The 15549-nt window shown below is 48.0% G+C and overlaps 1 protein-coding gene across 1 annotated transcript in view; it reads right to left on the minus strand.

Moving 5' to 3' along the window:
- MMP20 (matrix metallopeptidase 20) overlaps window positions 1-14881 on the minus strand; it is a 50105-nt gene extending 35224 nt beyond the window's left edge. The window contains exons 1-5 of the mRNA XM_025893880.1: window positions 14756-14881; window positions 7150-7397; window positions 3836-3984; window positions 2041-2166; window positions 1102-1263 (exon numbers count right to left, since the gene is read on the minus strand). Coding sequence (XP_025749665.1) covers window positions 1102-1263; window positions 2041-2166; window positions 3836-3984; window positions 7150-7397; window positions 14756-14881 — 811 coding nt within the window. The remainder of the gene's footprint in view (window positions 1-1101; window positions 1264-2040; window positions 2167-3835; window positions 3985-7149; window positions 7398-14755) is intronic.
- Between the last annotated feature and the right edge of the window lie 668 nt (window positions 14882-15549).

A 15549-nucleotide genomic window follows, 5' to 3' on the forward strand; every position in this document is an offset into this window, starting at 1 on the left:
TTCCCAGTAGCCCACGGGAACCGCTTCACCTTGGCACCGGGCCACTCGGTGCTTGGGAGCCAAGTCTGTACAATGGAGACATTCACGGCCTTGGTCTCTGTCACTCAGAGGCGGGACAGAGTTCACATGGACCCTGTCTCTGAAGTGGGGAGAGCTGGCTGAACACTTCCCTGGATGAGATGGGACTCCCTCACCTCAGGTGCTGTCTGCAGAAGCGTGTGCTCGTCTCTACGCAGGCTGGCCAACCCTCTGGGCAGAGAGGGGGCCGAGAGCCTCTGACAAGTGAAGGCCGAGTAACCAGGCTCTGAGGCTAAGGGGAAAATCTGGTTCCTAGGGTTGTCTGCCTTTGATCCATGAAAGCAAAAGTGTGAGGGTCGGAGTGCTCCAGGATTCCCTCTCAGGACCTCGGGGGTCCATCTTTCTGGTGAGGAAGGCAGGGTATAGAGCCTCTAATAATTCTTTATCGTCTTTGAAAGATAACTTGTAAAGTTATCTTAGTTAGAAAGCTAACCCCTGAGATAATGGTGATTTTCTTGGGATGCTTGCTGGCTCTGAGCCTCAACTTTCTCCGCCGTTCAGGGAGGGAAACACCGGGAGGGAAACAAACACCGGGAGGGGTGGCGACGCCCACGAACCCATGTGCTGAGGTGCAGGCTGTCTATGCAGTAGAGGTATTAACATCACCCTCATGTTTTTAGGAAGATAAGGTCACTGATCCACAGATGGGTAAGAACCACATATAGGAACTACAAAATATACCCATCCTCTCCCGCTACCTAAATCCTGACCCATGCTCAAAACACAAACCCAAACAAAACCAAACTACTAAAAACCCAGACAAATTATTGCATTTTCTATGGCTCTTGAGGAACCAATGTGCTCTGGAGGAAAGATGTGCAATCGAATCGTGCATCTTAGAAAAGAAAAGCTGTATTCATAGCTGCTAAATAATCTCTTCTTAAAAGGGCACAGGTGGGGCCACAGTCCCCCACTTGACTTTACCTGTGCAGGTAACTCCTGGCAACATATACTTTCTCTAAGCTGGAGACCGAAAGCCTGTGGCTTTCAGGGTTAGTAGCCAAGGAAGGGTAGTGACTGTACCGTACAAGGCCTGGATCCCTTTCACGTCATCTTTGGGCAGGTGGAATCCATAGGGATGCTGGTACTTATACGTTGGGTACATCAGTGCTGATGGGTCTGTGGAGTGGGCCAGGCCCAGTGCGTGGCCAAATTCATGGGCAGCAACGGTGAATAAATTGAAACCTGCACAATAGGAGACAGAAAAAGACAGCATCGACATGGGGTTTTATTTTCAATATTTTCTGTCTTTACAGGAGAATTGATGCCCCAATCATAGTAAACTCGTGTTCTTTTCATAACCGGATTCTTCCAAGGTTGGTAGGTTATTCGCGTGCTGAGCTTTGCTGACAACACTCTAGTGCTCTCCCCCTTGGCTAGAAGGGGCTTTGGGGTAGGGAAGGATGGAAATGTAAATCAATCCATTTTGTTCCTTGTCAGCCATGCTGGACACAGAAGGGTCTAACTAGAGCCACCAGGGGCAATGAGACCCAGATTAGACTGAAGACGCTTCACCAGTTCCGGGCTATGACACGCTACCCCCTGTCGTCCACACACATTTCACAGGGAAGACTTGCAGACAACGGGCACGATGTCCTGGGACTTTAAAACCCGTTCCCATCACACTTCTCAGGAGATGAAGTGTCATCTCTGAACAGAGCCTATTTCCAAGTACAAGTAAGAGATAGTAAATGCTACATAAAGAAAGAGAGCCGGGGGGAGGTGGGGTCGATGCTCCTCGAGATCATAGGCATGAACCAGAGTTCAGATAAGTCTACAACACACGTGAGGGTGGGTCTTTTCCCTTATGGTGTTCCCTTTTGGATTTTTGGCTTACTTGTTTTTCCTAGCCAGCCTCCCTAGTTAAAGGGTGGCTTGGGACGTTGAACCTCGGGGTTTCATGGTGGAGGCCCAGAAGAAGGTACAATATTTTCCAGGTTATGGTGAATTGTGCATATATACCATTCATTCCCATAGTCCACTTCTCAGCATTGTCGAAATGGGTGTCGCCTCCCAGACCTTCCCCGGGTGCAAATGCGTGGGCGAGAGTCCCTCGAGGGCCATCGAATGGATAGGAGTCCCCGTGATCTAAAGAGGTGGGGAGAAATGCCAACAGCCGTTGAGTCCTTCTAGCAATTTTGGGGGCATGCTTCACATTACAGGGAATGGACACCTTTTTTCTTTTAATAGTGTTGGCACTTCTCATACAAATAGGTTTACTTTCCAATATTCATTTTTTATAAGAAGTTCACATGTCAACGAGTAATTGTCCATTGAAAAATTAAGAGGGATATTTGGCATTTCAAAGACAGTTAGCATTTAAAATAAAAAATATTCTTTTGTGACAGTTTTTATTGCAATGCCTACGTCGTTCAAATGTCTTACAAAAGAAGTAGGAAGCAACCCCTACGGCTGGAATGTGGGTGTGTGGGCAGGCTGAGCATTTATAGTCGGATTCAGCTACGACAGCAATGGTACATCGAGCAAATGTGTGTGCTTTCTGTTTCTACCGTGCAATACAATGCACGGAGGTATCCAAAAGGAGAAAGTTCCTCTGGAATTTCAATACGCTTTCCTGTATCAAGCTCATGCAAGCAATAAAGGTGTCTATAAAATCATAACTTTCAGAACTTTCTATGTTTTTGTTTTGCTTATATTTAATTAACAGTTTATTATAAATTTGAAAAAAGAGGAGAGAGAACAAAACGAGGCATTTTGTAGAAGCCACGTTTCCCGGTTTTTCCCAGGGTTCTGGCGCGCCGTGTGCCGGCGCTCCTGGATGGTGGGCTCTGAGGACCCAGGGACACGCAGCACAGCCCCCACTCAGCCTGTGTTGGAGGGGAGAGGGCGCAAGCTGGCAAGACCTAGAGAGAGGCTGATGCTAATATCACGGCCTCCAAAGCCGCCAGGAGCCGCACCACCACATCACTGGGGCGGCCCTGTTGTCCTGGGGGGGGAACAGGACCTGCCACAGGCCAGGTCACATGCAGGGCCGCCTCTGAAGGGCTCACACTCGGGACCGCGTCACCTTCTCTCCCCTGGCTTCTGAGCATGCACTTCCCCGCACCTGAGCCTCCACCCAAGATCAGGACTTAAAGTAACTGGGGCCCTTAGCAAGGGCGTCTGTGGAGGGAGGCCGGGGTGCGCTCTCCCCGCAGCCACTTGGAAGCTGAGAAATCAAGGAATGCTGTGACCCTCGGTTTATCTGCTCCCTAGACAGGCGGCTCTGAAGAGGGCCAGAGCAGGCCTCCACTCCTTACCCGGGTGAGCAGGGGGTGCAGAGGCGGGTGGGGTGGGGCAGGCCTGGGGGCTCCAGAAGGTGTGGGCAAGACTGCAAGGCCGCTATCCCGACCACAGCCTGCCGCAGGGGGAGCGTGGTCAGGGCCACCGTGGTCAGGGCCACCGTGGTGTGCACTTCCTTCAGTGGGGATTCAGGGTGGGAGGTTCCTGGTGCATATGGAAGGCGGCGCGCGGCGGTGAGTACGGCCATGGGAATGAGGTCGGCTGGCTTCCTAGCCAACGGGAAAGAGCGGAGTCCCCTCTCCCGCCCCGTCCAGCACGACCAGACGTGCTGAGAACTCCCCCGGGTCTACGTCCTAGCCGGAGGCACTCATGACCTTGCCATGACCTTGGGCTCTGCCCATCACACCGCGTGTGGATGAGGATCGCGCTGATCGCTCACGTTAAAGGTTGAAGGAGACATGCCGGGACTTGTGTCCCGTGGATCAGGAGGAACATCCAAGAAGCGCCACAGTACCTCCAGTTTCAAACGATATCATAATGTCGGCCTCTCCCGTGTCCACCCTGAGGAAGCTCAGCGGGACGGCGCTGCTCCAGGCCTGCAAGGCCATCTCGACTGCTTTGTCCACCTCCGCGGAAGTCATGGAGGGCGTGTATTTGGAGATTCTGCGAAAACAGAAGGAACACGGTTTCCTTTCCGTGAGCGCTCTGAGGCCGGAAGGCGCGCCCTCTGCTGAGGCGGTATCAACAACAGGAGGGGCCAATGTGAATCTGCGATGGGGGTATTTTTCTCCCAAACGGTAATGCTTGTTTTGCTTTTGTATTTGCTACCTTACTGGACTGTGCGGAGCAATTGGGAAATCACCTGCCGCTGAAACAGCTGGGCTCTCCTTGTTACGAGATTATCCCGAATTTTAAAGACTATAACCTGGGGTCATTTCACAAGTAGCAAGAATCCATTTCCCCTAAAATGGCTTTAATGGAGAAGGGACCTCTTTTTCCCCAAAAGGGACTGAAAATTTTCAATTGTAAAGAATAAAAACATTGAGTTTTGAGGTTTTGCACATTCTTATTCAAAGGCCACCGGGGATTTCCCGGGGGTGGGGGTGGGGGGGATGTTTGTTCTTAAAATAATGTGTATCTTAAAGAGGAAGTGTTGGCTTGAGTCTTTCATGAGGTCCTGGTAGGACGAGCTGCCCCAGCCTGCAGGGACTGGGGCTTCCTGACAGCAAGTGGAGGGAGGGCAGAGGGAAGGAGCTACCACCCGGGGCCTTGGCAGGACCTCCCGCGCAGCCAGCATCCTGGATGCAGGGCGAGCGCCAACCCAGGGAGCAGACACCTGCCCTGCTTTCTCTCTCCAGCTCCTCATCAACCCCTTGCACCTTGTAGGTGCTTAGCAAAGACTTGCTACACAGATGAACTCTGGAATAAAAGCTAGTGGTGTTTCAGGCCTTCCGGGTGGCAGTCCAGTTCTAGCCCCTGTGAGGGCTCCCTGAGAAGCTGGGTAAATGCACACACAGGTGTGACCTGTAGACCTGCATTTCAACAGATATCTCAGGTGATTCTGACAGAGGTGGGGCTGTCTCTACCAGGAACCAACCGGGGCAATCCTAGGGGCCTGAAGGGCAGGGACCAGGTCCCACAGAGGGTACGGTAAATAGCGACCCTCAGTGGAGAAGGAAGGAGCACAGAGTCTGCACCTGAAGACCCAGGAGACAAGAGGGGTTACAGTAAATACTCTGTGAGCCCATGCTCTGCGCTAGACACGGTCGTGGGCGTGTCCCATATTCACAACGACCTTAACAGATAATGATGATGTGCATTTTATGATTAGTCAGGATTGGAGCCCAGTTCTGACTCCAAACGTCTGCACATAAGCACTAAGCTGTATTTTGTCTATTTTAATCCCCTGGGTTCTGTTAGAAGAGGTTATTCTGAGTACTCGGAGCGCGTCCAGTGCGTTCTGTGCTTGCCTGCTTGCTTTCTGGGGCCGGGGAGATGCTCAGGGGCGAGTGGATGGGCTGGATGAGTGTGCTGAGGGGGCTTTGGGGCCATCCGGGGAACCCTGTCACAATAATACACTTCTCTAAGTCTCCAAACAGGTTGCTCGATTCCCCTGGTCTGTGCTGTGCGTCATTACAGACTAAAATTCTGATACGCTTTAAGAAAATAAAGGGAAAGACTTCGTGGATTTATATACGTTTTTCCTGTTCAACCTCTTATGGGGCGCTTCTTCTCCAAATGTTTTGATTTTCGTGGCCTTCTTGGGCGTAAGCCGAGTGATAACCGTGTTTGGAGCGCCACCTTATGGACTCAGGCTGGTCGCCGCCAGCGTGCAGCCTAGAGGAGTCTCTGGAGGGCTCTGGAGCTGTGGGCCCTTACTCGACCCCAGGGACTTGGGACCCACTGCTGAGCTGGTGCAGTTCAACAACAGGCTCCGTGACCACTTTCTCATCTGAGGGCTTTGCTGATGCCCATTCTGCAACGCTTTCCCTGGTGGTAATTTCAAGCCCCCTCCCCCAGCCCAACAAGTGCAGTTGGGAAGAGATAAGTAGCAGCACGCTGCTCCCAACGTGGGATAAAAAGGTGAATGGCCTCATGAACACAGACAGTAGTAAAGTGTGGTAGAGTGATCAGGAGGCAACGTTTGCTCACCTTTTGTTTTTGATTCTATATAACATCTATAAGGTAATATATAATAGTTGGTGTATAAATATAATTTATTTAATTGCAGGGATGAAGAGCTTAATTTTTAATAATGGCTCTCTTTAGCAACCAGCTTGCAAGAGTCTGGGGTGGTTAACAACTGGCTGCAAAATTCCAGACAGGTTTGAGACCGGCTTCTGTGAGCTGTGAGGAGGGGACTGTTGGAAACCCTTCTGTGAGACCTGCAGGGACTGTTGGAACAGCCCGGCCTCGCCCCGTCCCCAGGTCTCGGCCAGATGTGCTCTTCCTAAGAACAAAATCTGGCCCCACACCTGGCCTGGCTCTTGGCTGCCCTGGGCGGCACCTGCCTGCTGGGCCACCCCACTGCACGCCCCTATCTGCCCAGACTCCTCTTGCACTTGGAACACCCTCACCATTTGCCAGGCCTCAAGGGCTAAGATGCATGCGCAGGCCACCCGTTTGCAAGGCCACATCTGTCCAGCAGGTGCAAGGCCCAGGCATGCAGCAGGGACTGCCTGCCTCCAAGCTGACCTGCAGGTGGAGGGGGGTCCCCCAGGAAGGAGGCCAGCTGACCTAGCGGTGGGTCCCTGCGCTCCCTGTGGGTGCTACCACGGTTCTCTGCTTAGACCCTCAGGCTCACACCTATCATGGGGAGCCACGAGGATCTGTTTGCTTGTGTGTCTCCCGAAAGGGGCTGTGAGGGTCAGTGAACGGGATCGACTCACCTTTGTATCTCCAAAAATCAAATGTCTACAATAGGCATTTAATAAATCATCAATAAATTATTTTTGGAATTAATAAAAAAAATTACTTAAATAGGTGAGTTTTATTGTTTCCTTCTGATTGAGGAACTTGTTTTAAAAAAACTTGTTGGTACTGTTATTAATCCTAAACTAGGTTATTTTTCTTGAAAGACAAGTGTGTTGTCTCTAATTGATAAAATTGTTTGTAATGTCCGAAATGGCCAGTCATTAGGATAATCCTGACATCATATTTTGTAGGGAGTCCTCCAATGTCACTGTCTAAAGCTTAGCCCTAAAAAGCCTTCCTTATGGTTGTGATGAGTCGGGACTTGTATACAGATCAGAAGGAAGATATTTCTAAAAGAAAGGAAAAGGAGAGAGGGTGTTTCTCTCTGACTTTGGGAAGACTCCATCTCATTACCTGTATGTCAAAGTATTTTTTTTCCATTTGGGTTCACCTGGGAAGAGGCGATAGTTTGCCACGTCGGGAACTCCACAGCGAGGCCTCTTGATGACGTCCATCGTGGGCCGGTCTAACTTCCCGGTGACGCGGAGGCCGAAGAAGGCTTGCAGCTCCTTGATCTTCTTGACCAGGGCTCTGCCTCCTGGCGCCCCCATCTCGCCAACCTGGGGCCCTGCCTTCCTGGTGTAATACTTGTCAAGATACGCCTGGAATGGAGAGGCAGGCTGACACGTCTGTGGCACGGTCTCTGGGAGAGACTCATGCTCAGGTTAGAAAAGGGGACAATATTCTTGACAAGCTAAAAATAGCGTGGACCGAGTACTCCCATCTTTGAAAAAAATTAGCTATATTCGCCTAGATAAAGCTTAGACAGAGATGCCACGTTATTAACAATGGTTATGTCTGGGTGGTGGGAATTGTAGCGGTTTCTTTTTTTACTCACTTGCATTTTATAGTTTTCATATAAGGACTGGTTATTCTAAGAGGAAAAACTAACGGAAGGAAATTAATGTGAACACTTTCCCCACAGAGCATTTATTTGTCATTGAAATCTTGACCCAATTTGCAAAACCAAGACTAGTCTATTTCCCAAGAAGGCAGTCAGTGGTACCATGTTTTCCTTGTACATTATGCAAGATGGACATGTTTTTAACACTCAGAGGCCGTCTGTTGTAGCCTCTCATCTTATACAAAGGCAGACGGCCGTCCATGTCCCTGCTGGCTTTCCATCGCTCAGGGAGCAGACTGTGGGCTTGAAACTGTCTGTCTTCCCAGGGCAGCCTTCCGTGACTGGCCCTTTGTCCCCGGAGGCAAGTAAAATTACCCATAGATTATAAGCTTTTCATGTGCACATTAAGGCTTAAAACCTCTAAATTTATCATTCAAGACACTTTTCCAGGACTTCCTGGGTGGGGTGAGAACCAGAGCCAGCTGCTGGCCCAGGGGTTTCGACTGCCCACCTGATTTCAGGGAAACACAGAGCAGATGCAGATTTATGTGTATGTTTTATTTTACGTAAAATTTTATGTTGATATATCATACACAAGGTGCATATAAATATTTGTCTATCACATTAACTGTATATTTATATTCTATATAAATTATGTGTACGATTTATGCTATATGTACATATTTATATACAATAGATAATAGGGGCGCCTGGGTGGCTCAGTCGTTAAGCGTCTGCCTTCGGCTCACGTCATGATCCCAGGGTCCTGGGATCGAGTCCCACATCGGGCTCCCTGCTCGGCGGGAAGCCTGCTTCTCCTCCCTCTGCCTGCCTCTCTGCCTACTTGTGCTCTCTCTCTATCTCTCTGTCAAATAAATAAATAAAATCTTTAAAAAAATAAAAATAAAAAATACAATAGATAATAAAACATTGAGAGCAACCTTAATATCTAAGAATAGGGGATTTGTTGGATATATTATTACATATTCATATGAAGTAGTACTAGACCTCTAAGATCCCATTTTTTTGAAAAATATTTAATGGCATGGAATAACACACTCAGCATAATGACAATATAGAGGTGAAGTCTTTATACAGATTAAAATCATAATTTCAAAAATAAATCAAACCCTATATATGTGTACATATTATACTCCTGTTTGTTATCTATGTATATTAATATAAGGTTAATGTGCAAATTAACATTGAAAATTGATGTCAACTGATATATTGATAATTAACATATGCATGTAATTTGTATGAACACAAGTAACATCAATAATGGAAAGAAAGAGGTCTGTATCAGACTTGTTTACCTCTGGGTTGTAATACTATGGGTGACAACTTATTTTTCGTCCTTTCCTAGATCCCAAAGTTTTCTGCTGTGAACGTGGATTGTAGTTGTTCAGGAAATAATTAAAAGGAGTGAGGTGCACTGGCTTGTTTGGGCAAGGTGCTCCTGGGGGGTCAGCCAATCCTCACCCCCCCACCCCCACCCCTGCCCTGTTGGCCAGGGAAACTCACTTCCCTAGTGGTGGTTCCTTGCGAGAATCTTAATGGGACAAGGACCCAAGGGGAGGAGAAGGGGCCAGTGTGGAGCCCCAGCCCTGGAGCCTCGGTGAGGGGCTCTGGAAATGGCTGGGGTTATGCGGTTTCATTCCCAGCTCTGGGTGGGCCATCGTAAGTAAGCATCTTATGTTTCTGATCTTTTTTGCAGGATGACATTTTCGGAGCCATTCCTCTTTGCTCAAGTTGATGCTGTGAGGACAGAGCGCTCGCTGTAAGTCTGAGTTACGCTCTTTAAGCTCAGCGCAAAGGGCCAGATGCTCCATAGCTGAGACAGTTTGGATTTCAGATACTTTGTTCCCTTGTTAGGTGATGCATGACGCATGCTGTGTTCTAATTTTGGTTTACAAAATATGGTCCTATGAGAGAAGATGCTCATGATACATTATGTGGAAAGAGATTTACAAGTACTCTTACAGGATAAGCCATGTTTGTAAAGAAAAGTGTGTGCGTATGGATACACACACTGATGAATGCTTGTAAACCTGGACCAGAGTGAGGAAGACAGGGGTCGCCAAAACCTCAGTATTCAAGAATATCAATACTTAATGCAACATTAAAAAAAATCAAAATTGATGCAAAGAAATCCGCGATGAACAAAACATCAATATTTTAAATAAATATGGAGTCCAATCCTGCCTCATTCCTACAACCTAGTCCCAGCCCAGAGTCATAGCAAAGTGTTTTGAAAAATATCGATGAAGGGATGAGTAGTGGTTTTATCTTAGTGATGGAATTGAAAAGGATTCTTTTTTGTTACCTATGTTTTATAATTTTTCTACTTGAACATATATAATTCTACAATAAAAAGTATTTTTCTTTAAAATATGTAGAAGATGCCAGACTTGCAGCTCAAAAGGTTTATCCATAAAAGGATGAAAACGGTACCTAGTTCTGTTCGACATAGTTCTAGGCTCAGAGTACATGTTCAGTTAATATTCGGGCTCTTTTTCTTTAGGTAAAATATGCAAGTTTGTTTCTTTGAAGACTTATCAGATGTTCTGAGTACTCAGGGCCCAAGTTATTCTGGGAACTTTCTTGCCAAAGTTATAGACAAGGTTTTTGCATCTTTCCAGACTCTAAACGTCCAGGGAGGCATTTAAATGTTGCATTTGTGTGAATTCTAACCCTTGGGTGTTGTTGGCTCAATACCTGACGCTGTTGGCACTGAGGGTCAAGAGTTTTAGGACCCCCCCAGAATTGTCCTATTTGCTCCCCACTTGCCCGTTGTTCAAATGACAGGATTTTAGGGTTGGCTCTCCGGTGGTTCTCTCTCTGCTTCTCTTTCAGTGTTGGAGAGAGTAAAATAATAGAGACCTCGTGGCCTGGCTCCCCAACTCCAGCTCTTTGTTCAGTGTGCGTTCCTGGCATCCTTCTTGAGAATTAAGAACTTAAAACTCGGGGTCAAGTGTGTTTCAAAACTTGATGAAGTTCAAGATAGGGTTTCTTCCACATTTCCTTCCATTCGGGCTGAGCCACCGGGAATCGTGAGGACTTGGGACGCTGGGTGAGGAATCCTAGCTTCTAACAAATGTGGGCAACGCCCTTCACGTCTTGGGTTTTCCGTGCACTCATCCACAACACGAGGTTGGAACTTGTTCTACAGACCACACCAGCGTCAGGATCCAGGGAGGGCCTCAGTGCGAAAATGCTTTTAAGTGTATGGAAGACTTTAAATGTGTGCACCCTTTCACATATTAATTCCTCTTTGGGAAATCTGAGCTGAAAAAATCATCCTTTAGCTCAGGCTGGTGTATGGAGATATTCACAGCAACACTATTCATATGGAAATAATCCATGGGTCCAGCAAAGGAAGCAACTAAATAAATTATAACTCACTTATATTCTGGAATATGTGTAACTCCTTAGAGTGATGTGTATGAAAACAACATAAAAATGAAAAATTTCTTATGAAATAATAATCAGTGATAAAGTTAGGAACCAAACATACTAGTTAAAAAAAAAATGTCTTCATGCACAGAAAGTAAAATGGTAGTAAAAACACCTGAATTTAACAGTCTGTATTTGGAAGCTTCCAATTTTTAATTATCTTTAATTACAAGTTCATAGTAATGTGATAATGAAAATTTATATTATTTTTAAGGACAATTTAACAAACTGTCAAATGTTGTTTTAAATGTATTGATATTACTTTTTTTTTTAAAGATTTTATTTATTTATTTGACAGAGAGATAAGCGAGAGCAGGAACACAAGCAGGGGGAGTGGGAGAGGGAGAAGCAGGCTTCCCGCTGAGCAGGGGTCCGATGTGGGGCTCGATCCCAGGACCCTGGGATCGTGACCTGAGCCAAAGGCAGACACCCAATGACTGAGCCACCCAGGCGCCCTGCTATGACTGGCTTTTAAAAGCAAACAAAAATAGAATAAAACTCTGGTTTAAGAGACTAAGCATTTTATTAGTCCGTCATTTTCAAAGCCTTTATGCTCATCAGCAAAGCAGAATTTAAAAGACACCAGTAGGCATTAAGTAAGTCGACTAAAAACCTGCTCATCTTTTTAAGTGTAGACTATTGTGCTCTGAGTTTGGGAGGAAGCATATAGCGTTTGAAAATTTTGCCTGTCTGGTGTTTCCAGGCCCAAGAAGCAATCCATTTTCTCTGGAAAGAAGAGGTTTGTGTGGAAGCTAATTATCCTAACCCCGGTTCCCAGGCCTCCCTGGTCCACCGGCCACCTGGCTCTGGGGCCCAGCCAGGCCCACCGAGCACGGTCTCCCAGCTCCTGCCACCAGCCGGATGCGGCCCCCAGGCTCCTTCACTCCGGATAGTCAGGTGACCGGCTCTATCTTACAGTTCAGGTTCACCTCGAATGTCACTTCCACAGAAAAGCCTTCCTGGACCACTCAGGTGACAATGTCCCCCACTGTCCCCCAGTCACTATCATCCTGACTCATTCCCCCCCAATATCACTTACCACTTTGAAATAATCTCGGGCGCTTGTTGATTAACTACTTGCCTATGTCCTCCCAGCTTATTCCTCCCCATTTGAAGTAGACCCTGGAATTCTGAGATAGGTTATCTTGAATTTAGTTTATCGAACAGTGAGGGCTCAAGCCAGAGGGAGTTCAGGTTAAGAGCTCTGTTTGTAGCATCCGCTACCTTCAAATCCCCCAGAACAGGGATTTGACTTGTTTTGTTCACTGTGTTTCTCCAGTCTTAGAAGAGACCCTAGCACATAACACGCGGGAAACTGTCTGTAAATAACCGTTGTATTGTGTCATCTGTTGTACTGTAAGTTGTTGCATATAGAAGTGCCCCCTTATCCACAGAGGATACGATCCGAAGCTCCCCGCAGGTGCCTGAACCTGCGGATAGTGCTGAGCCCTGTCAGTGCTGTTTCTTCCTATGCGGACACACCCATGACAAAGTTAATTATAAATTAGGCACAGAGGGTAACCTACAACCACCATAACAATGTCCTGTGGTGACAGTTACGGGACGTGAGCTCTCCCACAGAATCGTACTGAACTCGTCCCTCTGCTGATGCTGTGAGGTGATGACATGCAGCGAAGTGAACGATGTGGGTGTGGCGACGGGGCAGGGGGCTACTAATGAACCTTCTGACGGGTCAGACGGCGGGCCATCCGCCTTCCCGCCAGGAGTGACCGTGGGTAATGAAACCATGCACAGCACGTAGGGGGACTGCTGTATTTCTGTAAACCACAAGGTGGGACATTAGTTCTTTCTAGTCACTAGGACCCACTTCAGTGGTTTGCCCGGATCATGCGAGGCTGCGAAAGAGGGTGCCTTTCTCCTGCCCAGCGCTGGCCACTGGGGCTGTTGCCAGAGAAGGGGCTGTTTGCCAAGTTTCCCTGGTCCGTGGACGAGGGTCTTTCTGAGAGTGGGACATAAGGGAGCTGAGGAGAGTGGACTTCTTTTGGGGCGGAAGTCGTAAGGGATCCCCAGCATCCCAAGGCCACTTCATTGTTCCCAAGTACTCCTAGCAAGCCTATCTTTTCCCGAGACTTTCTGGTCTCATTCCTGCACAGACTGCTCAGGGCTCAGCTACTTCTTGCTGTGAAGGGCCCATAGTATTTTCGGTTCTGTGATACTCCGCCACTGGGGTGCAGAAGTGGACGACACGCGGATGAACATGCCTGGCCGGTTTGGCCTGAGGACCGTCGTTTGGACCAGGAATAGAATCACGGACCAGGAATAGAATCTTCAACCCCTCACATGGGTTCTGGCCTCAGCATCACCCTCCTTCCGGAGGTCACAGCGACTCCAGTTTCTGAATCAGAGTGGCGTGACGCTAGGTGAGGGAAAATTACATTTCGGGAGAAGAGACCCAAAGCTATACATGGTACCAGCGAAACACAGTTTGAAATAGACCCTGGAATTCTGAGATAGGTTATCTTGAATTTAGTTTATCTAACAGTGAGGGCTCAAGCCAGAGGGAGTTCAGGTTAAGAGCTCTGTTCTTGGCATCCGCTACCTTGTATATAAGCAGGGCTGATATTATTATGCTTAATGACTGGTACAGCGGGGGGAGGGGGGCTGACTAATTAGGATGGATGGGTGTGTAAACAATCGGTATGTGCTCGTGCACAGGTGCAGTGGGTGGGCAGGAAGACCACCTGAGGCACGGTTGACAATCACAGATGTGCTCCCATTCGACAGACAATCGAAACACAGGTCCTGGCCCAAACACACCTCATCCACACACTTCCACTAATGTTGGGGGTTCCGTCGTTAGACACTTCCCCCCAAGATTTTAAAGTAATCCCTACACCCAATGTGGGGCTCGAACCCACAACCCTGAGATCAAGGGTCACGCACTCTGCCGACAAACCAGTTGGACACCCCTAGAGATGTTTCTTTAGATGACAGATCGCCACCTTCCCTTAAATGCAAAAACCGCTTGGAAGCAAATCAACATTGAATCACTTTGAGTCACATAATTGTTGCAAAAATTTGAACGTGAATTATTTGTATCCCATCCTTTCCAACCAGTTCCGAGAGATCTTCGAGAAAGAGGAAAATACAGAAAGTGTCCATAAGTCAGGTCCTTGGGAACATGTTTTAGAGAGGAAAGGCTCTCACGGGCAGAGCGGGTCAGCGCCCAGGCCAAACGGGTCACTTTAGATTTGGATCGAGTTGGCGCAGAACGCTGGAGCCCTTTTCTAACATGTGAACCCAGGAAATCTTTCCGGTGCCGCCAGGAAGCTTGGCGCTACGCTGACAACCTCCCTCGCCCATGCCCATGCAAACTTACACCTCGGGGGTTATTTTTCTGCCATTATTTCCCCCTGGCATTATTTCTCCAATACTTGTCTTTTTTGTCTTGCTTGGGTTTTTGCAAGTCATTTCAATTTCTGTATGAAGCGAGCTACCTGGAGACTCGTTCATTTCGTCATGCCTCGTGCACCCCCCGTGTGCACCGACATGGATCCTAGCCGTCTGGGAGGTAGTTTCTCCTCGGCTCTGGTGCACTTATGAGCTGTTTTACAACAATAACGATTTTTCCTTGTTTTCTCGTTATACCCTTGTGGGGTTCCCGGGGTGGGAGGAGGAATTGTGTAAAGACTCACAAACCTGTGCGAGGTGGTAGTTGTTCTGTGAGGTCCTGGGGGTGGCTGCAAATAGGGAGGGGGCTGCCGTGGAGAACTTGAGAGCCGTGATGAGCAGCAGAGCCAGGCCCGAAGTGGGGAGCACCTTCATCTCCTCGGGGCAGCTTGGGGTTATATCAGCCCGGGGCGAGGCAGACCGTGTGCGTTTGCACTTCGACCTCGAGCTGCTTTTATAGCATCAAACAGGTCTGGGCCCTTGGAGCAGGGATGATTCATGTCTCGAAAGGTAATTATACAGCTCATTTCTCTCCCTGATGACGGGGTAACACAAAGGTACACGGGAGTCGGAGAAAAGCTTCATTCCTTGCGATTTACTAAGTCACAAAGGCAGAAAAACACTCAGGTTTAATGAAGTTTGTCAGCTGCTTCCACAAATTGGGGTAAACTTGATTAATTTTAACCCAATTCAATGGAAACATTTGATGAGTCTCAGTGTGGGGGCCTTTGTCCATTCTGAGGACAGAAGAGGTCAATGATTAGAATACAGTTTAATTCCTCCTTGGTAATGGGCCCCTCCTCCCTAGAATTCGATTGGCCACCTGCATCTTCTGCACCCCCTCAGGCATTTCTCAGTACCGAGCACTATTCCTGCAGATGGTTCTGGGCACGCAGGACCCTGAATCATCAGGGAAACATCGCATCGCTGACTTAGGGTGGAAAGTAGCCTCACAGCTGTTAGAAGACCCTCGAGTAAGTTAGTGCACGGGATGCATCTTTGTTAACAGAAACGTTGCACAGACCTACCCGTTCTCTGTGCGC

Source organism: Callorhinus ursinus, unplaced genomic scaffold (genome assembly GCF_003265705.2).
Source record: "Callorhinus ursinus isolate GAN/ISIS: 27379988/994484 unplaced genomic scaffold, GSC_fseal_2.0 scaffold19, whole genome shotgun sequence".
Taxonomy (NCBI): domain Eukaryota; kingdom Metazoa; phylum Chordata; class Mammalia; order Carnivora; family Otariidae; genus Callorhinus; species Callorhinus ursinus.